This window comes from Bacillus rossius, chromosome 2, assembly GCF_032445375.1.
Source record: "Bacillus rossius redtenbacheri isolate Brsri chromosome 2, Brsri_v3, whole genome shotgun sequence".
Classification (NCBI taxonomy): Eukaryota; Metazoa; Arthropoda; class Insecta; order Phasmatodea; family Bacillidae; genus Bacillus; species Bacillus rossius.
Window position 1 is genome coordinate 2,391,522 of NC_086331.1, and position 22,399 is coordinate 2,413,920.

At 34.4% G+C, this 22,399-nt stretch overlaps 2 protein-coding genes across 3 annotated transcripts in view; both read right to left on the reverse strand.

The window, feature by feature from the left end:
* The window catches only part of LOC134529027 (uncharacterized), a 50,352-nt gene extending 44,649 nt beyond the window's left edge, over positions 1-5,703 (reverse strand). For both annotated transcript variants that reach the window (XM_063362710.1, XM_063362711.1), the window contains exon 1: positions 5,578-5,703. The gene's annotated coding sequence lies outside the window, so the exon portion shown is untranslated. The remainder of the gene's footprint in view (positions 1-5,577) is intronic.
* LOC134529028 (zinc transporter ZIP9) overlaps positions 986-22,399 on the reverse strand; it is a 40,989-nt gene continuing 19,575 nt past the window's right edge. Inside the window, exons 6-7 of the mRNA XM_063362712.1 lie at positions 14,234-14,368; positions 986-9,629 (exon numbers count right to left, since the gene is read on the reverse strand). Of these exons, the coding sequence (XP_063218782.1) occupies positions 9,378-9,629; positions 14,234-14,368 (387 nt within the window). The 3' untranslated portion in view covers positions 986-9,377. The remainder of the gene's footprint in view (positions 9,630-14,233; positions 14,369-22,399) is intronic.

Genomic DNA, 22,399 nt, shown 5'->3' on the forward strand with positions numbered 1-22,399 from the left:
TTTATTTACAGTGAAAAAAAATTTTTAATTTTTTTCCATGACTCATTAATTTAAATTGTTTGGCATGCTTTTATAACTTAACTTAACAAGAAATGCTTTGTTTGCATAAAAATTAAACCCCTACTTTTCACTTTTCAAACTTTATTTTCAATTTTAGAGTACTTGTTAATTGTATTGATCAAGCGTGAATAAAACAAAATACAGAAACTATAATATTAAGTATTTAAGTACAGTTTTTTTTGTCAACCATTATAATGTTTAAAATGGTAACTGACCGCATAAAATTTATTAGTCTAGTTTCTTCACACCAATTTCCATTAGCAAAAAATATCCATATGGAAAGACCGATGCAAGATGCAAAATTATATGGGATCCTTATATTCAATATTTTGTTTACCTAAATTTCTTACAAAAAACTTTGATCATGCATAGTGATTCAAAATGTTGTAATTTTTTCTTGAACTGAAAGAAAACACTCAAGACTGCACTGATGAACAAAGGAAGCTTTATGCATGCAGCTTACAACAAATTAAAAAAAATTTAAATACCAAATTAATTAATCTAAAAATCTAGTTTGACTACTGGGTCGAAATTTAATTGGTAGAGACAGAGCTTAAGGATCCGTTAGCCACATACATATACCAATGCTTGGACATGAAATTTCAATTTACAGTAAAACTCTGTTAAGAAATTTTTAATGGTACTTTAAAAGTTAGACTTATTAACAGGGAAAACCTATTAAAGAGTACAATTTTATGCATTTACAGGTCAATTGCTTCATTTATTTAAATTTATTATAAAGGAAATTTTTGAAAATGCAATTTTCTTAAGAGGTTTTCTACTACTGCCTTGTTACCAATAAAAATGTAATATTTACCAGCAATATGGCATAAGCATAATCATGTACACAACAATTTGTAACAAAGGGATGAAAAGAAATAAAATTAAATTTCCTTTATATAGACACAATACATACACAATAAAGTAAAACATGACATTTTTTATTGTGAACAATTCAGTGCTATGAACCACATACAGTATTTCATCCCAAAAAAATACAATACAATCAAGGGTGTAACGATTCAAGTATACATTCACTTGAGTACATATGTTTCACCAGTTTACTGGACAGATTTAAATGTACCGAGGGGTGTATGTAAGTTCTGTTGTATAAGCAACAATAATGTATTTTGTAAACATTTGTCAGCATAAAATTATCTTTCATGACATTGCTTCAAATGCAAAATAAATATTTCAGTTAAGGAGTTAAAGCACAATGCCACAGAATAAAATGAGTTTGAATAATGTACAGAATTGCTTTCGAACACATCCTACAAATGTACAGGTACCTTACATAAAATCAGTTGCATTAACTTCAATAACTAAAATGTTTAAATATGACCCAAAAACTCACTTAATAGTACTTTTAAAAATATCAAAAACATGTTTTTTCATTGAAGCAGACAAGCAATGTTTAGGGTATAATACTACCATTTATTCATTTTTAAAATCAATCACTACAACAATTAGCAATAATGTAATTAATAAAAAAAGTATGCCCAAAATAAAATTACTAGAGAGAACACTGGCAGTGAAACATTCCTCATACATCGACACTCAACCATACTTCAAAACATATGAACTTGTAATTGAGACAGCTAATACAAGAGATCTTTTAAGGCCACGAAACCTTCAAAATCAAATTGTTATCTGCACACCCCATCGCTACTGAACACCATGTCAAGCAATGTTCTTACCACAACATTTAACCACCAACCCTTATTTTATGTGTCAGGTTTCTCTTAATTTTAAGCCCTGAACTTTCTATTAATAAGATTCATAAAACAAATAAAAATTCACCAGCAAATTTCATTATATTTAATGAACAGTTTTTTAAATATGGTGTGAAATTAATACATTTTTGTAGTGGTGCACCGATATGACTTTACCGATTACCGATTCAATTACCGATTATGAGAGCAATAATCGGCAGATACCGATTCAGTTACCGATTATAATGAAGAAATTTTTTTAAGTGTAATAATGCACACAAAAATTTTATTCCCATGTGAATTTAATAACAAGATTAGGTAAAATTGAGAATACAGTTATAATAACAGTATAAAAATATACAAAATACACTATTAAGTCATTGCAAAGTGTTAATTAAATTAACTTCTATTTATATTTGTTATTGTAAACAACTTGAACTACAGTCTAATAATTGTAGTTTACAATGGGTAAGTTTTTGTTGCGGAAAACTAGCATTATCATTGACTATCACATAAGGTTGCATCGAGAAATTACCGTTTAATAGGCATGTGCGAAGGTCTCTTTTTAAATGCGAAGCGAAGTCGAATCGAAGCTTATATTGTGCGAAGGAATGTCGAAGGAAAATCAAAGTCGAAGGATTTGAAATAACATAATTATTAATACAAACATAATTGTTACATATGTTTCATCATGATTATATATATAGACTAAAGAAAATTCCATTGTACCAAATATCTTCAAAAAATGTATGTATACTACATACGTACTGTTAAATGTCTTAATCCACAGGAAAAATGAATACTTTTCATTTATTTAAAATTTGTAAAATTCATTCATCTGGTTTTCATTAGAAAAGTTAAATTCCGCTTGGCTTTGAAGCGTGTGAGCCAGCCATTTGAGGCTTGAAAATGGTCAAGTCCAAGCCTTAGTGCCTCCATTCGTGCTTTTTCTTGTAGTGCTGTGCCCGAGATTGGTATGTTATTAGAGCGTGCTTGCACAATCCAATAAAAAGATTTTTGTCAAGGTCACTATCGATACATTTGCTATATCTTTACCTCTTCTGGTGCAGCTTTGCAGCATTTTCTTCAATTTTTGCTCTGTCTTTTATTATTGTTGACAGAGTTGTAGGTGCAATATTAAAGCGTTTTGCAACATCACACTTTTTCTTGCAGTTTTCAACAGCTGTAAGAATCTAGTTTTTTTTGCATGGCTGATACCCACACGCTTTTGGGTACTCATAACTTATACGGTTAGGCCTACCTACATATGGTGCCGTAATACACTAAATATAAAAAATATAAACTAGTTATCCACGCCGTCACGTCACCATTAAACAAGCTTCACGAAACGTCACAAAATGTTCACTAGCGTCGGAAACTGTGTGCCACTAGATCTGTTAAATAAATGTTGTATACGTATTACATTTGTGTACGATTGCGAAAAATGTCAATCAGAAATGATGTTTACAAACTAATTATAGGTTAGGTCATCGTAACAAAACAAACGGTAGCAAAAAACGGATCAGTAGTCGTTGGCCATCGTATAATCCACGTTTTATGTACCTAGCCAGATATGGCCGCCATCGGCCAATATCCATTGCTACAAATTCAAACGCGAAAATACGCATTTTGTAGGATAAATATTATAATCGAATCGTTTTTTATTAATAGAAAAAGTTAAGCGTTTTTTATTTATAACTCTTGATTATTCCGCATAAATGTTATGTTGCTACACCGATCACACAAAAAAAGAGGACTTTTTTTATACGAATGAAATTTCTATCCGCATGGTTACCAGCACTGCAACTGCCATTTTACTTAACGAAATAAAGAAACGTATGTAAACAATTTCCACAAGACCTGTCGTTAAACAAAGCTATAGAATTGTGAATGAAATGAGAAAATGTTTGATATTTTGTGTATTAATATCGGCACAACGATACGTATTAACGAGAAATTACCGTCCAGGACTTTGAAAAACGTTTGTTATATATTTATTATGCCTATTAATTTGCATGGCATTTCAAGGGACCGGCGGCTTTCTACGTTATACTGGGTTGTACGTTAACAAGAGAGACGTACTAGAGAGAATTTGCTGTATACATAAACGGAAAATTACCCGCCGCAAATATATTTTGGCAGTATATATATATTGATCCAAATAGTGGGCCAAACGTTTCTGGTAAAAATCTTCGACTTTTCCACTCGAAGTTTATTTTTGTCGAAGCCAAAGTCGAAGGAAAAAAATATCTTCGATTCGACTTCGAATACTCGAAGCTTCGCACACCCCTACCGTTTAACAATGTAAACATGTTGCTTTATTTTGTTCACTTGAGTTTATAGAAAAATGTTTCCACGCAATTTTTTTTTCCGTACTCGCCATCTCACTATAATTATAAAAAAAAAAAAGACACAAAACCAATTCTAGCACATGTGATTTTATTTATGTTGACTGAATATATCAAATTATAAATACGTTTTCACTTTTCACGTCACATATAAATAACACAACAACGGATAATGTTACCAAAGATGCCCATAACGAGTTTGTAAACGCAGTGATAAACTCTAGACGGTATCGGGACCACGATTTCGAACAGCTACTACGACTCGAAAAGATCGATTGTCATAGAATCCACTGCAACTGCTTGTGGTATTTGGATTGCGTGCCATATATCTTACGTCTCTGGCTATAGGTAATATACAAGGCCACTAAACAAAAATCAGAACAAAAGACGAAACGTACATAAACATGTAGGAAAAATGTATTTTTTATTGTTCGAGGCAATGAGATTTACTAAACTTAATGAAATATCTGTAATCATATGACGGAGTTAGATGAATTTTGTAATATAAAGAAATATTACCGTATTTTATCCTAAAATGTGTAACAAAATATTACACGGTAAAAACCTACTTAATTACGCCGGGACATAGATAATCGGCAAAGTAATCGTAAAGATAATCGCCGATTACGATTAATCGGTAAGTACCAATAATCGCCGATTACGATTCATCGGTATCCGCATCGGTGCACCACTACATTTTTGGAAGATTTGGAAGTCTTACTCAGTTACAAGGTATCTCTCCAGCCATTGTCAGCTCTTGTAGTAGAGAGTTTCAACTTAAATATTTCCAATGGATATTCACTTGGTGTAAATGAAGACGTAAAAATTAGCACAAGTGATGGTATTACGAACAGTTGCACAAATTTTTACACCCATTATATTACACTCAGTAAATATATTTTGCAAAATTTTTTGTGGCAGAACAAATGAAAGGGAGGTATTTTCAATTGTGATAGCACAAAAATGAAATCATTAACTTGCCTTACGAGTGAGCCTTAAGACAACCCCTTAATGTTTTCGCGGACTGGAGCAAGGCAGGTGGTTTTGAACTAGAACCAAAGAGGCCTTGCAACAGTAAATTTTCTTCTCCCCACTTTAGCACGTCACCCTGCCTATGGCAAGCCCAGCATAGTAATTTAGTGGAACAGTGTTATTGTGTGCTTGCATTGTGAACGTACAGAACAAAGAGGACTAAAGTAAGGTGTGTAACACAAGCCATCTGGATATGCTTATATGAGGAACTCTGGAACACAGTGGTCAAGTTCAAAGTTCAGCAGCTTTGAGTAAGCTCTAAAACATTTAAATAATTATTTGATATTGCATACTGAAACCAACAAAATTCTTGACTATCACCACTATGTTCTGGAGCTCTTTGTGTGTTTGCTGTATGGGGTTAATACAACAACTTCTCAGGGAAGTCCTAAAAAGTAACACTGCAAGGAAGCATTGTGGCTTACAGTGGAGAGAGGCAGGTCTCACGGTGCTGCAAACAAACGACGACGAAGGCTGGGGACTGGGAAGCCACGCGGCCCGGCTAGCTGGCTCTCAAGACACACCACCTCTTTCCGAGCTGCCCACGAGCTGCCGACTGTAACAACGTGTTATTTTGAAGTGTATATACAAACTGCCACAAGCCTATCAACTGGATCAACAATAAAAGTGGCATTAAAATAAAATATATATATATATATATATATTATATTTTAATGCCACTTTTATTGTTATATATATATATATATATATATATAATTGAAGTTTATCATAGAAAAATATGGAGTTCTGCTACTTACTACTATTGAAAGGGCAATTTTAAAATGAACATAAAGGATGGCACACAAATAGTTGTAGGTGCTTACTAAGAACAATATGTAGTAATTCATGTTTTACACTTGTGTATACCAACCACAAGCCCAAAGACTTATCATTAATTGTGCTTCAGGCCTTCAACCAGATGAAATTTTAGTTTAAAGTCAAGGTTACCCATATTACTGAAAAGTTATGGAGTTCTACATATCTGAATAACTGTTAGGGTGTACAGATATTAACATTTTTGCCCTAAAAGAGTGATTTCGAACAGAAAAAAAAAAGATGAAACATACATCCACAATTCAAAATGTACGATAACTTAGAAATTTTGGTTTCTCAGCAGGTGAATTGCTATATTTTGGAACTTTTCAACCAATTATCTTATATAACATGTTTTATTATGTGTACTATCAATACATATACTCAAACCATTTTTCATTCTTTTGTGCTTTCTCTTGAGATACAACTCACACTAGAATATTTTTTATAAAGATAACTTAGCCTAATTAATTTTTTATATAAAAAGAATACTTTAATTCATTGGTATTAACTTCAAAACTTCTACATACACAGACATACACAGCACTTGTTTCACAAAAAAAAATTACATTAATAGGAACTTATGAAGATAAAAAAATTCTCTGAAGGAAAAAAAACCCCTTATAAATAAAAATTTCATTAGTCATTCATAACCATACTGACATGAAACTAATTGTTGTATTTGAAATATGCAATAATTGGAACAAACATTTAAAATAACATACAACTAACTAAATAAAACCTTTACATGAAGTGATAAGATAATACATAAATACAACGTGAACCCAATACAATTTCCCAGCAAAATAATAACGTAGTTCCATGTAAACTTGAAAGCACACCTTGCACGTCTATACACAAAAATTCTTTCAGTCCTACAAGAATCATTATATGACTCATGCCTCTGGGTAAGACTCTCCTCTTAGGATATCAAAAATACAAATATGAATATCTTATAAAAAACTTTTTAAATGCAACGAAAGTTTAGTAAAACCACAAAAGCTGAATTTCTAAAAAGTAATAACTAAAAACCTATAACAACACAGAACATTATGTAATCTATTCATGGTGATGGTTACAATCAAGCCAATTAATTACCATTTGAGATAAGGCTATGTTAGTATAATGGACCTTACAAATTAATGTATGTGCTAATTACTGTGGTACAGTTATTCCCAATGCTTGAATTAAGAGCTTTTCATAGTTTCCCATTTACACACGTACTTATAAGTATGAACAATTTTTAAATCATTTAAATTTTTCATTTAATCCTGCAGCAGTTTGGCTTGGAGATATCTTAAATTTAAATAGTTCGGACCATAGAAAATAAAGTACCTACTAGTACAGAGTCGACACTCAATGCTATTCAATCTTCGTATTCTTTATTCATAATTGTGGTACAAGATCACAAACTCCACAAAAATGAATGTGATTTAATCAGGCTGTTAATTTACAATAAATGGATCAAGAGTAAATAAATTATGAGTGTTATTCGTAAACCACATGTCTAAATGTGATCTTCCCACGTAGTTTTACAATAAATAGTCAGTGTGTGTGTAAAATCTTAATGAGGAAACAAAGGATTCTTTTTGTTATGTGGAGTAGCAACCCTGCAATTATTTTTTTCTAAGGGCTCCCTAACATTGTTTAGATGATTTAACAATGAAAGAGTGGAGAAAAGAACATAAATGTTGTTCAGTCTTCGGTCCTTGTAGTACAACACACAGAACACGCATAAAATTGGCGCATATTTCATGAATATTCATGTCATTGAATGAAAACTAGCTCACACCCCCTGTTCGGACTTTCTGCCAACCTGATTTTAAAGGTCATTGCCCCAGAGATCTTAGGGGTGGGCTTAAAGCTGCATCTGTGATAATGAGACGACAATGGAGCACGATTATATGGTGAAAAGCTACACGGCCAAAATAACATTGAAATGCATTGCAAAACACAAAATGCATTTATTGATTTATTCATATTAATAGTATTAAACTAATTTTTGAGAAAAAAGTAAGATTCAAATTTGAATCTCTGCCTGCACCACAATGAAATTAAAACATACAATTTTTTTCTCCACCAGATTACAGATTAAAAAGTTATACAATTTTGGTAGTTCCAAAAACCTTGAGGTCTTGTTTTGATACCAATTTTTTAAAACATTTATTCTACTTGATATAAGTAAAATGCACAACATTAGTAAAAAGTAAAGCAATAACAAAATTTCATTCTTTTCAAAATGTAAAACCATAAAATCTTGGCTCTAAGTTATGGCAGAATGAATTGGAAACCATAACTTCAGTACCCAGAGAAAACCCACCAGCACGTGCATAACTTGGTCATGTTTCCCAACTGCAAAAAATTCAGGTTCGACCCACATCAGCCTGGCGGAGGAGAGAGTTGACCATTCAACCACTATGGCCCCATTCTTTACCTGACTGAAGTCTGGACTGACTTAGTTTGCATGGATCATGCCCCCACCTCGAAGTACTGATTCTGTTCCTGTTACTAATAATTTGGGGAAACACTATAAAATAGCAATTAATTTTAACACCACAGGCTGTAAATATTTTATTTACAGGTAAGCTGTGAATGATAGCATGTTTACTGTGATGCGTGAAATAAAAAAGTTATAAATGTAAAAGGGTAACAGACTGTAACTGTTTTGTGTTTACTGCAATAAGCCATTAACATCTTGGCCATGAATGACTGAAATCAATGTTATGTAAAAAATATTATAAATTAAATTAACAGGATAGTTGCTGAAGAAATATACGCAGCAAAATTTTACACTTTAAATAAAATTATTGCAATACAACCCTTACACACACAAAAAATAATTGTGACAGCACTATATCTCATTCCCTCAATTCTTGCATCCTCACTCTGAAACCAAGCAGCAGGTTAATCTTGGAGGTTGACAAAACATGTGGTATACAGCATTGCCATGTGGCATTGTCAAGTTTTGAAAATCCACGAGACATGCTTTTTCAGCACACATTTTACAAAAAAAAAAAAAAAATGTGGGACTTAATTTAATATCATATTTGTGTGACCCACAATTCATGTTGGCATGAAAAAAAAAATTTAGCTCACTAAAAGCTATATATCTAATATAGACTTACACTTCAACATCCAATATAAAATTAAATATATATATTATTTAATCACTATTACAATACTGACATGAAGTCAACAACAATGACATGTGGCTAAGACTTTTGGAATAGTCAAAAATTCAAAATGTACAATGTATGCTGAAAAGTGGTATTGCTGTTCTGTCAAACATGTTATTTTGACTTGTTAAATGACAGTGATAGTAACTAAGATCATGTCTGAGCTGCAACTTGATCTACAGACATTCAACACACTCATGCTTTCAAGTATTCACTCATGTCTTTTGCAACTCTTGTCAGTGGTGGTGCCCCACTGCAAGAAGAAGTGGAAGAAGTGTACCACACACGAGGCACAGAAGTTCACACGGAGTTAGTGATCTCTTCCTGTCAACACTTTCTGCATTCGTCCCAGGCCGGCTTGCCGAGTGAGAATGGCTCGATGTTATCTCCGATAACACATGAACTGTTGCCACATATAAGAAAGTCCCTGCACTGAATAACATTGCAATGCCAGTTGCATTCACAGACGAGAGTTTTTCTTTGCTTTCCTGAAAATAAGAGCAAACAGATTCAATAAACATTTTACACTATGAATGTTTGAAAACCAAAAGAACTGGTACACTATCAAACAGAATAAACAAAACTACAGTGTATCTCATCCTTAGTTTACAGCATGAAGTGTGATGACATTCACTCTCTCTTTCTGATTTACAATTTACAGCACTAGCGCTATCCTTGTTACGATGTACACTGTTTCCAGGTATACAACAAAGTTTCAGACACAACTTTGTAATGTTTCGTGTAAAAAATTAAGTTTCTGTAAGGTCAATAAACCCTTTGAGAAAAAATTTAAATGAATGTATGATGTAAAAGAAAATGTTGTATTAGAATTTAGGAAATAATGAATTTTCATGTTGTATTTCATTACGAGCATGATATTTTTACTTCTAATGAGACAGAACCAACAGATGTAGTCAGTTTCAAATACCTTCATATAAAAACCTTTTTTAGAACTAAATACTGACATGTTACTCTGTTTGAAACTAGATACCTGAAATTAATAGTGATGACTGCTAGAAATATTAACTCATGCCAAATAATTGGCATTTAGTATTGAATAAGTTTTCAGAAGGACTACAACTGTAATAATACTGTCAACAAATGCTATTTTAAAGTCTACCAATTTCCATATTACATTCTAGCTTTTGCTATGCAACCACAGAGCCAGCCACAGACAAGTTTCAATGTCAAAGCTGTGTTTATCAGCTCTCCTGTGAATGTGGATGTACATGCATTGGAGAAACTGTCAGGGCCCTTTTTAAGTACATTAAGGAACACAAAAACAATACAAAGAAAGATAAAACTAAAAAATGTAGACTTGCGAAACATGCATGGAACAGTTATTAAATACTCTGGGACAATGCTACTCCACTCAAAATAACTCCCAATTAAAATGAAAATAAAAAAATCAGCATTTATTGTCTCCAATAACAATGTTATCAGTCAACAAAGTATTGAATTAAAAATATATATACACCTATAATTACAACTGAAAATAATTTGAACAAAAAAATTTGCAACCAATTACCCTCACAGCCAAGACACCAGCCAACAAAATCAGCTCTCAGCCGCACGTTCAATCGGGGGACTGCACTCCTGTCATTGGCCGCGCCAGGTGAGAAGGGGGGAGCAGAAACCACATGCTTCAAGTGTCCTTTCTCAGTCATCACTTCATAGCATCCTGTTCAGTCCGGGTGTCGGCCCTACGCACTAAGAGTGATAGCTATTAAAGTGAGTAAAAATTTCCTCCCCCAGTTTAGAACCACTACGCTTCAAACTCAGTGTAGGAAATGTACTTTGAGTGGTAACACCCAGAAGTGCAGCATCTCACTGCCTAGCCAGGACCCTGGCTGAATCCCACGGTTGTTGGTCAGTGGGCAGAGCCATTGCCTTTTGTTTTTACCTAAGCACTCATAATAAAACCCACAAATTGACCAGGTCATGACGTTGAGTTTCGAGCGACTGCCTCCCTACACCGCCCCGTCCTTATGAGGGTTGGACGGACAACTTCAGCAGCGATGTCTCAACCACCATCTTCAAACAGACGCTGTTGCAACAATTGGAGGCACTACTGATCACAGTTCTGGCGACACAGCAGTGTCTGGCTAGAATGTCACACCCTCAGTCTCTTTCTGGAGAAGTCACTACTCAACAGACCCCAGTCATGTTCTGGTCTGCCACAATAAGTCAGGCACAATGCACAAATGCCTATCAGAAAACCTACACCTACTGACTCTGCTAGAACACCATCAGAGGCATCTGCGTTACTTGCAGTCTATCATGAAGCACTAAAGTACATTATTGCCAAAGCAAAATACAGTAGAACCCTGTTATAACGAATCTGAAGGGAGTAGTTTATATGTTCACTATAGAGGGGAAACTTTATATCTGGGAAAACTTTTATATTGACAATACATACTCAAAAGCAAAATCTTAACTACACATTGGCCTAAGCCAAGAAAAGAACGAATGAAAATACTCAAAGCAACAGTTTTATTAGCAAATGCAGATATTTTTAATGCACTACACATGTACAAACTTTATATTAATGGTTCTTCGACATGGGCGTATTTTCCATTTTTCAGGCGTTTAATACTCTGTGACGTATTCACAGCTTGAGAAAGAAGATTGTTCAGCTTGTTTAATATTGTACTTAATGTAGATGCTGCAATTCCCAGTTCCCTTGCTATTAAAACGTGCGGGACAGTGGGGTTGGAGTCTATCTTTTCAATAATGTCCAGTTTATCTCGCACAGATAATGCCTTATGTTTTTTACCGCGTTTTTCATTCCTTTTTATGTGCATATTTCTTATTGAAGCACATTTGCAGCTTAATAACACGAATTCTTTTTACCGTCAAAAGTAAATAAACGAAAAGTAACGAGTTTGGCGCATCAAAGATCACTACGTATCATTTTGTATTGCAGTTGCTAAAGCTGGAACAAAATTTTCTCACTTTCTATGGAAAAATTTAGTCCACAGAGTTCTATCTAGTGGTAGTCTTACGAACCTTACTCGATCAAAATGTCAAACGTGAACAAAAAAAATGAAACGTAAAACTATTGAATTTGCTGCTATAATGTACATACGTATTTGTGTGGCGGTAATTTATGTTTAATTTTGGTAACATATTAAATGTACACGCGTTCGCCCATTCTTTAACTATGAAGGGAAAACTATTTTTTATTTTCACCAAACTGATCACCATCTTTGACTACACGTAGCCTACCGAGGCCACTCGAATACGACTTGTTTATAATATGAACAGTGGACAATCGAGTAGCGTATTGCGGAGAAAAACTTCAATGTGATCCAGAATAGACGTTTTGTGAAAAAACTTGTAATTAAATGAAAATATTTGAGATAAATGTGCATTATTTTGGCAAAATTTGTTCGTGGTACACGGGAAAACGTATCAACATTGACAAAAGTTGTGCGCTATATCCAATAAATTAATACATAACCTCACATCATTTTGCCGGGACCGAGACGGAAATTCACAATAAACGGGAATTCATTATAGGCGGGTTCACTATAAACGGGTTCTACTGTACTATCTCACTTGTTTCACTGATGAAACACGTACCAGCAGTTACAAGCACGGCCTGGCCCAGAACATACCCTTTCTAATGGTGCACCAGCTATTTGACAGCAGACATTTACCACATGGTAGCATTGCTCAAACGTTAAAACCAAGACCGCCAATGGCCTCACAATAAGACTACTGTCACCTAGATACCCTCCTGCAACCATAGAGCTACTGCTGGCAACTGCCTAAACCCATTAAAATGTGCCAACTGTTATAAGAATTACAACACAATGTACAAAGACTGCCCTGCCAACCAGAAAGCCCTTGCACAGCACAAGTCAAATGCTCACACACATCCTGCAACAGGCTATGTGCCAGGAAATGACTCTGGTCTCCACCCCGCTATAGCAGCGGCTGCTCACATGACGCAGCAGCGCCCACAACAGAGTATAGCAACCATGCACCATGCCTGTGCGTCTGTACACTGGCCAGTACCACCCTCCATTCCAACTATCGTTTCCTCCACCACCCCAGCAGAAATAAGACAACTGCCAGACTGGCACTTTGCAATGAGTCACCCCTGCATCTGCTCCGGCACACGCTTGTTCATACTCGGGTAGCCTGCCTCTGTCAACACCGCCACAGCCATCACTGCAACAATGGCTGAAAACAAGACTATCAGTCTCACCAGTAGCATCCATACAGCCCATACAAGTCAACATAGCAGAAAAACTGTGCAACTGCCATTCCAGCTTCTCCAATGTCAATAGACCCTAACATTCAAATAGAGATAAATGCCACCCGGGATGCATGGAATGCTGGAAGAAATCCTACAGGAACATAAAATACAAATAAGTAGCAATTACAGAAACACACCTTGCCCCCTAGAGCTGCACACCGCCAGCCATACAGGGAATAGTGTGTTGAAATTCACCATTAACCAGTATCTTAGGGTTAAGTAATCTTTTGCAACCTAACAGTCGGGTTACTCACCACCTCAGTGTCAAGACACACACCTACAATACCCCCTCCCAAAAAAACCAAGGCAACTACTTATTTCAAGTATTATGTAAATATATTTGAATTTTCTAGCTGTTGCAGGTGGATCCAGGATATCCTGACACCACATGCGCATTCCACCTAGTTTAGCACTAACCTAACTAAGCCCTTGTTCGCTCCCTCCCTTCTAAGGGACTTCGGGCACAAGTTTTCACTTTCAGGCAGAAGGTTACCTCCAGTTTTGATGGTTTATTCCTGTTTCCCATTTAACTACATCCCACAGCCTGACGAGGCACTAACTGCAGTATTTGTATTTTATTGTTCAAACTGGAAAATGGTACACTGCTCATGCCTGAAAAGATTCTCTCACAAAATAGGCTCTTAATTCTTCTATTTTACAATGTCTCTTGTCATTCGAATTCTTCAGCAATCTAAAAAATTCTCATCTCACACTTAACTATCAACAAATATAATTAAATATTACTTAAATTAGCAATTGAAATTGGTGTACGTGTTTAGTTTAGTGAGATGCATACAGTTTACACGAAACTAAGTGAATACTTACTTGACCAAGACAGAAGAACGTAAGGAGGGCAAGAAGAGGTGCAGATGCTGAGAAAATTAACAAATGCTTCTTCACTGTTGACTTCAGTAATCCTTCTTTCAGCAAGAAAGTCACCAACCCAAAAGCTGCAGGTGCCTGAAATTGATATGTAATGTGCAAGAAAAAGCAATCCAATTAAAATTTTTTCCAGTTCCTGCAATGCCATGACTTTACAAAGTTCAATTATATATATAAATTTAAAAAAAAAAAAAAAAAAAAAAAAAAAAAACTTTAAAACCCCAGGCGTAACTGGGGGGTTCAAACTACCCCCTGAAATAAAGTCAGGAAAAAAGTAAATGCTCATGTCATTCAATGCTCATTGTCTTAAGTTTCACACAGAGCGACAAGAAAAATAACATCACAGAGCAGCCCAATTGTTAAGCAAGCGTAAACAAAGTTGAATAGCAGTGATTGGCTTGTGATTACCAAGGGCCGGAACAATTAGCATCTTGTTATTATTTTTGCTAATTTACACTTAAGATGCTATTTTTTGCTAATTTCCATCATAAATACAATTTTAGCTTATTTTCAAAATAAATGCTTTTTTAAACTAAATTAATTAAAAACGTCATATACTTCTTAAAATATCCTTTATAAAATGTGACATTACAGCTACATATATTTTTAGAGTTTTCAAAACAGACACTTAGAAAGACACAACCCATTGTGTAGACTTTCATTTACCTGCCTCTCCTTATATTCATACTTTATGTTTGACTAGAACATATGTGCACGTATAATTATTTAAATTTGTGTTTGCACTGAAGATTTATCAGCAACCGAGATAATATCCACAAAAAATTTTCCATCATCTTTGCCGCAGATTTTCTCATCTTACAGAGATAGATGTATGCTAATAAGTTGAAAACAAAACAGGCTGCACTTTCTTGGATTTAGCTTTAGAAGGAGTGAGAAGTAAACCAAAGCAGTGCTACTAGTACTTGGTATTCCCCCAAATGTTACACTTGACCCATGTGGTGAGTTTCTGGTTAGCCATCTCTGCACTAGTTTACATGACCATACTTCGTGTTTTTATCATGTCTCCGAGATGCAGCTAAGTTACACGCGTTCTGAAATAACTTCAAAATATAACCCAACACAATAAATCCAGTTTATTACTGAATTATTCTATGATTAAAATCTGCATTTTTTTTTGTTTGCTACCATATCACACGACCTTTTTTTTTTAAAGTAAAAAAAGTATTTACATTTTTTTTTTAATCTAGCTAGACATAAAAAAAATTGGGGTTTGTTTTTACAAAACTTAAGTAGATGATTATTTGTAGGGATTTTTAATGTAAATACTTAGTTTTTGAATATTTAGAATGTAAACATTAAGTTTTAAATAAGTTGCATTTAAAATGCTAATACCACTATAATTAGAGTCCCGGAAAATTAGCATTTTAAAATGTATATTTCAGCATTTTAAAAATGAAATTTAGCATTTTGTAGCATTTTAAAAAGTGAAATATAGCACTTTGTAGCATTTTGAAAAAACATTTATATATATAGGGATGTGCGAAAGTGACTTTTTCCACACGAAATGAAAGTGAAAGAAAATTTATCAAGTTTCGCGAAAGTGAAACGAAAATGAATTTTTCTATGAGATAAATATATTCTTAACGAAAGTTAAGCGAAATTTTTTAATTAACAAAGAAAAAAGTGCCCCAAAATTTGCTCTTCAGTAATAAATTCTATTACATAAATCATTTTGGTACCTTTTGATATATATATATATATATATATAAATATTATTATTTAATATAATCAACATCCGCCCTAGACCACACAACACAGCCCCATGTCACTCGTAAATTTCAAGAATCAATCCAGATCTTTCAGCGCACAGACTATTTCCTTTACAGTCGTAATGTCGCAGTCTATGATAATATATTTATCATGTGCATGGTACTGATGAAAAAATACGTGAATACTGCAGAACGGCCGCCATCTTGCACCACTGTCACACATGGCTAGCTCAGGAAGCTGTAGACCAGGCAAGGGACATGGTCAAAACAAAACATAACAAATGGTTGCTGCCAAGTGGTCATTACACGCAGTGACTTGTTGACCTTTTTGTCTAATTGGCTGTATATTATGAGGATTTTATATGCCAGTCAGAGTATGTAAAATTTAAATAAAGCAGACGACAATGTTTTTGTTTGGCTGTGCGCGAATAAAAGTAGGTACGTTCTTTGTTTATGTCTATACGGTAAATACTAAATACTGTACTAACAGTTCTGGAATGTATGTTTTACGAATATAGTACCTACACTACTGTTTGAAAGCAAATGAATCAGGTAATTTTCCAAATATTGCATGATTTTGTTTTGATACCTAGGCCTACTGTAATCACGGTTGAATTTTGTTTACTTTATCTGCCATGTTTGTTCAAATTATGATTTTACCGTATTTTCATTAATGTGAGTTTTTTTCATCACCACGTAAATTAATCTTAATGGAAATCTTTTTTCTAATTAATGTCTTTATATGATTTGCATATGTTATTACATTATTAGTAATAACAAGCAAATCATATAAAGACATTACAGTAGAATCTCAGTGCTAAGTACTTACAGGTACCTCAAGTTTTTGTACTTAGTACTGAAACATGCATACATATCTTTACAAAGAGAAAAAAAAATATATAAAAAATTGCTACAGGAGAGCCGCAATGCCATATGTATTAGCAACTGCGACTTGCTTTTTTCCCCTTGTCTAGTTCTCTGAGTATATCCACTTTTTCCTTAAGCGTGAATTGCTTTCGTTTCTTTTTATCTCCAGGTTCATTCATATTGTAGCACAAATACAATGCGGTGTCTAAATAACGTAACCTGAAAATAAACTCAACAATAACATTAAACAATCCCGGCACAGACATCAAACAGTATTTTTAGCGTAGCGTAACAATTTTGTCTAAATAATTAATACTTCTCTCAAACTTCCGTCTTTCGATGTATCGAATGGTGTTGTGTTGCTCACGTCGCATACTACGTACGGTATAATCTATGGTTGTGCGCGCAACTGTTTGTTAACTTTGTTTTGAGAATTTAGAGGTTAGAAAATACGTTGCGGTGGTATTTGTGTATCTTTGTTCTACTACATTAATCATTTAGCTGGAAATTTATTTACCAGTTTAAGTAAATTTTGGTGTAGTAATGCCACGCTACTAGTAGAATTTTTACGTTATAGTGAAAATATGATACTTTAAACTGAAACCGTTTTGCATGGCGAAGATACGATTTTTGGCGGGGACTTAAAAAAAATTCGTTAAGTGAAATATACTTTATAATAAGGTACGTTATTGTACCGGTATTCTACTGTACATTTTTATTAAATTACGAGTTCTTTTTCAACTAGAACAAACGGAACTTCGGTAAGCTATTGAACTTTCGTTTGGCTCGAAATATTTCGCTAAAAACGAACTTCGACAGATGAAATTCTTACCGAAATCGAAAATGAAAGTAGCAAAATTTCGATTTCGGTATCGGTATACCGAACATTCGCACAACCCTATATATATATATATATATAATTTTTAAAAAATTAACAATAACATGATTCATTCTTTGTCATCCTATTAAAATGTTATTTACCTAGATACTGTTTATCTAACATTTATCAGTAAGTATTCTTATATTTAGATGTGTGACATGTTTTAGGCATACACCACGTTTAACTTGAACACAATTTGCAAAGAAAACTCTGCACCGGAACTACCCGTATAACCTTTCCCTATGAGACATGACCTTGGCGACTTCCTCTTGCTCTCACACACACGCACACGCAGGCTAGGCTCACACTATCTCTCTCTCCTCTTCTTTCTAATAATCTCTTACGCACACAAACACACCTGCTGACTGGGCCGACTCGGCTAGCTTGTTCCCTCTCTCTCACTTCTACATTCTTATCGCTTACAAACACACCTACACACACTTGGCTTGCTGGCTGGCTACCGCCGGACCATCAGCAGGATTTTTGTGCATTCACGGCAGTACAGTGGAACCTCGCTACTACGAGAGCTGACAATGGAGAGAAAAATCTTCATAACTACGAGTACTCGTAATAACCAAATACGTATATAAGATTTAAGTCAAAGTTAAAATCCTGAACATTCCCAGAATGCCTTAATGTCGCACAATATCTCGGAAACGGTACCTCGTAGTAAAAAAACGCATAGAATAAAATTTGTAGCAAATTAAATTTCTAATATAAAAGGTCTCTGTGATTTTTTTTGTATCTGCAACAGTTTTTGTTTTAATCACGAATGAAATGGTCACACTCATGACCGCGCTCCGAGATGCAGCAAAAAAAAAAGTTGTCACCGTCGCCTTGCTCGGTCAGGGAGGGGAGGTAAGTGGAGAGGGGAAAGGAAAACACCGGAGGGTTGGAAAGAGGAGGGGAAGGGAAGGGCATCTGCCATCTTCTTTGTTCATTTGTATAGAAGGGGAGGAAGTCACAGACACACGCATGCACGCACACACCCTCAGACCCAGCAACACACACAAAGGTGCTTATCAGTCCGTTTTTTTTCCCCCTTAACAGCAGGCGTTTTCCCTTGTTTGAAGATGCTATTTAAATCACTCTATCCATTTTAATTTAGCATGATTTACGTAGTCCAATCGACGGTGCATTACAAAACTGTCATAACTTCGAAGGTCTCGTAGTATCCCGTACTCGTAATTATGAGGTTCCACTGTGTTTAGCATTTTATCGCATTTAATGAGTCATTCTGCATTTTATCGCAGTTATTTCGCATTTGCGAATTTTCCGGGACTCTTAACTATTATAGATGCTAATTTATAAAATAATAGATCATAATTTTGGAAAAAATAGGTGCTAATTCTTCCAGCCCCTAGTGATTAGTCTGTTTCAATGCTCGAAATGTGGTGAATGGTCTATGGACTAATCAAGTACAACTCAACTTCCATTATGTTTTAGTTTTGCTCAACATAATAGGGCATTGGGTAGCAGTATTCTGTGCAGCACTGGGACTTATTCTTACAAAACTCCATAACACTGTTAAAACACAAAAAAAGTTTTTTGGTCATTACATCAAGGTGCATTAATTTAAATATACAGTAGAACCCTGTTATAATGAATCTGAAGGGAGTAGTTTATATGTTCACTATAGAGGGGAAACTTTATATCTGGGAAAACTTTTATATTGGCAATAAATACTCAAAAGCAAAATCTTAATTACACATAGGCCTAAGCCAAGAAAAGAACGAATGAAAATACTCAAAGCAACAGTTTTATGAGCAAATGCAGATATTATTTTTAATGAACTACACATGTACAAACTTTCTATTAATGGTTCTTCGACATCGGCATATTTTCCTTTTTTCAGGCGTTTAATACTCTGTGACGTATTCGCAGCTTGAGAAAGAAGATTGTTCAGCTTGTTTAATAATGTACTTAATGTGGATGTTGCAATTCCCAGTTCCTTTGTTTTTAACCAGTGCGGGACAGTGGTGTTTGAGTCTATCTTTTCAATACTGTCCAGTTTATCTCGCACAGATAATTCCTTACGTTTTTTACCGCGTTTTTCGCAATTTTTTATGTACGTATTTCTTATTGAAGCACATTTGCAGCTTAATAACACGAAATTCTTTTTACCGTCAAAAGTAAATAAACGAAAAATAACGAGTCTGGCGCATCAAAAATCACTACGTATCATTTAGTATCGCAGTTACTAAAGCTGGAACGAAATTTTCTCACTTTCTATGGAAACATTTAGTCCACAGAGTTCTATCTAGTGGTAGTCTTACGAACTTTACTCGATCAAAATGTCCGAAACGTGAACGATAAAAATTAGGGATGGGATTTTCGAATCTTGGATTCGTCGAATATACCGAATCCTATGGATTCGAGGATTCGTAGGATCCGAGGTGGGATTCGAGGTGGGATTCGAGGTGGGTTTTTAAGAGTTTTAGGTAGTAATTGAAAATTGTAGTGCTGGGCGAAGTTTGAAATTTTCGAACCGAACCGAACCCTTACGTTCGGTTCGGTTCGAAACCTCTTAAAATATATTCGAAAAACCGAAAGTTCGTTTAAAAAAAATTACGTTTTTCTAATTTTCTAACCCCCATTTGAGACCATTCACAAAACAGCTCAACAAAATTCTATTACTTGTAATATTCCGACTTTTATCGCATAGTCGTCGCCTCAACAGTTTCAAGAGCAAACAAAATAAAAAAAAAATTATTAATAGTCGCATAACTCGCATAGCATTTTTTCATATAGGCGCGCTTTGTTTTTTGTTTGCTTTAGAGAATTTTGTATGCATTTGTCGTACTAGGTAATATAACCTATCGTACAAATGCCAAAGGTATTGTACATTATACCTTTAACTATAGTGCGTGTACGAGAAGTGTTGTAAAATCACCAAAGATTGCGTACCCCATACGTTAAACTAAAGCGCATGTACGAGAACTCTCGTATTTCGGCAAAACTAACGTGATCAAGTTAACACAAGACAAATGCGATAGGAAATGATTACGTAAATTACGTATTTTAAATTACTGGGATGTATTTATTTTCTTTTGCCTTTTTGGTTATAACAGTCAGGTAATGAAAATATTAATTTAATCTTGTGTATTAAAAGTACTGGTCCAGTAAATTTTACAGTACGGTACTAAGTTGACTAGCGTAGTCGCGGCAGCCATCATTATTTCTCGTGTTTTCTTTTTTCCGACGCAAATTTCTATAACCACACTTTTTACGTTACGTTTACAATATTATTGTTCTTGAGGTGAATTGCGATGAGCAGGCTAACGTCGTTTAAGTTTTCAAAATTGAGAAAAGATAATGACGACCCGGATGACCCAGAACCACCCCAAAAAACCGTCTAAAGTTTCTTCTGACGAGCAGCATTCTTCCAAGAAAACAGCAACTGCAGTCAGCGGGTTTTGTAATGTAGATAGGTAACTTAATTCACATTCACCTTTTTTTTATGTTTTATTAAAAGTTTTACTTATTAAAAATGTTAGGTTACGTCTACCACAAAAATATGTAGATAGGTAACTTAATTCACATTCGCCTTTTTTTGATGTCCTATTAAAAAGTTTTACTTATTAAAATTGTTAGGTTATGTCTACCACAAAAATATGTTATGTGGCCTTATCCTGAATGTTCGTCATCTTTATATTTTTTTTTAAATGAAGATTAGTGTACACTGAAAAAGGAAGATAGTCTTTTTGAAATTTAGATGTAACTTCTTCATTAATTAAAAATTGGTATATAAGCTAAGCTATATAATGTTTTAATTTTACATATGGCTGGAGAACCTTTCTTTTTCACCACTCAGTTAAAGACCAAAATGCTGGTCATCGGTTGATTTTAATTCAAAACAATTATTTCTGTATGAGGTTCGGTTCGGCTCGGCTCGGTTCGAAACCAGAGAACTGAGGTTCGTCCAGCTCTAGAAAATTGTATACCTAAACTATATTATAAAGGTAACGGAAATAGCACAAACTTAAGATAAAACACGCTGCATTTTGTCAATTAGCATAACTACTCTATCATTTCCAACCTTCAATAATATAACATTGCAGAAAAAAACGTAACTTTTTTTAAATGGTGTTCGTTATACAAACATATTTTATTGAAAACATAGGAAGGATTAATTTAACAGAGAATTAGACAGATGCACACTTACATGTGTGGTTTTTGAGGTTATTTGTCTCTATTTTATATCAGGTGTATACACTATGCACTTATTTTATAATTTTATAAATACACATGTGATTTTTTTAATAACATGTGGTGAAGTTTAGTGTGGAACTGGGATTCGAGATTCGATGACAAACACTGAGGATTCGAACAAGGATTCGGATTCGACCAAAATGTGGATTCGTCCCATCCCTAATAAAAATGAGAAGTAAAAATATTAAATTTGCTGCTATAATGTACACACGTATTTGTGTGGCGGTAATTAATGTTTAATTTTGTTAACATATTAAATGTACACGCTTTCGCCCATTCTTTAACTATGCAGGGAAAACTTTTTTTTATTTTCACCAAACTGATCACCATTTTTGGCTACACGTAGCCTACCGAGGCCACTCGAATACGACTTGTTTATAATATGAACAGTGGGCAATCGAGTTGCGTATTGCGGAGAAA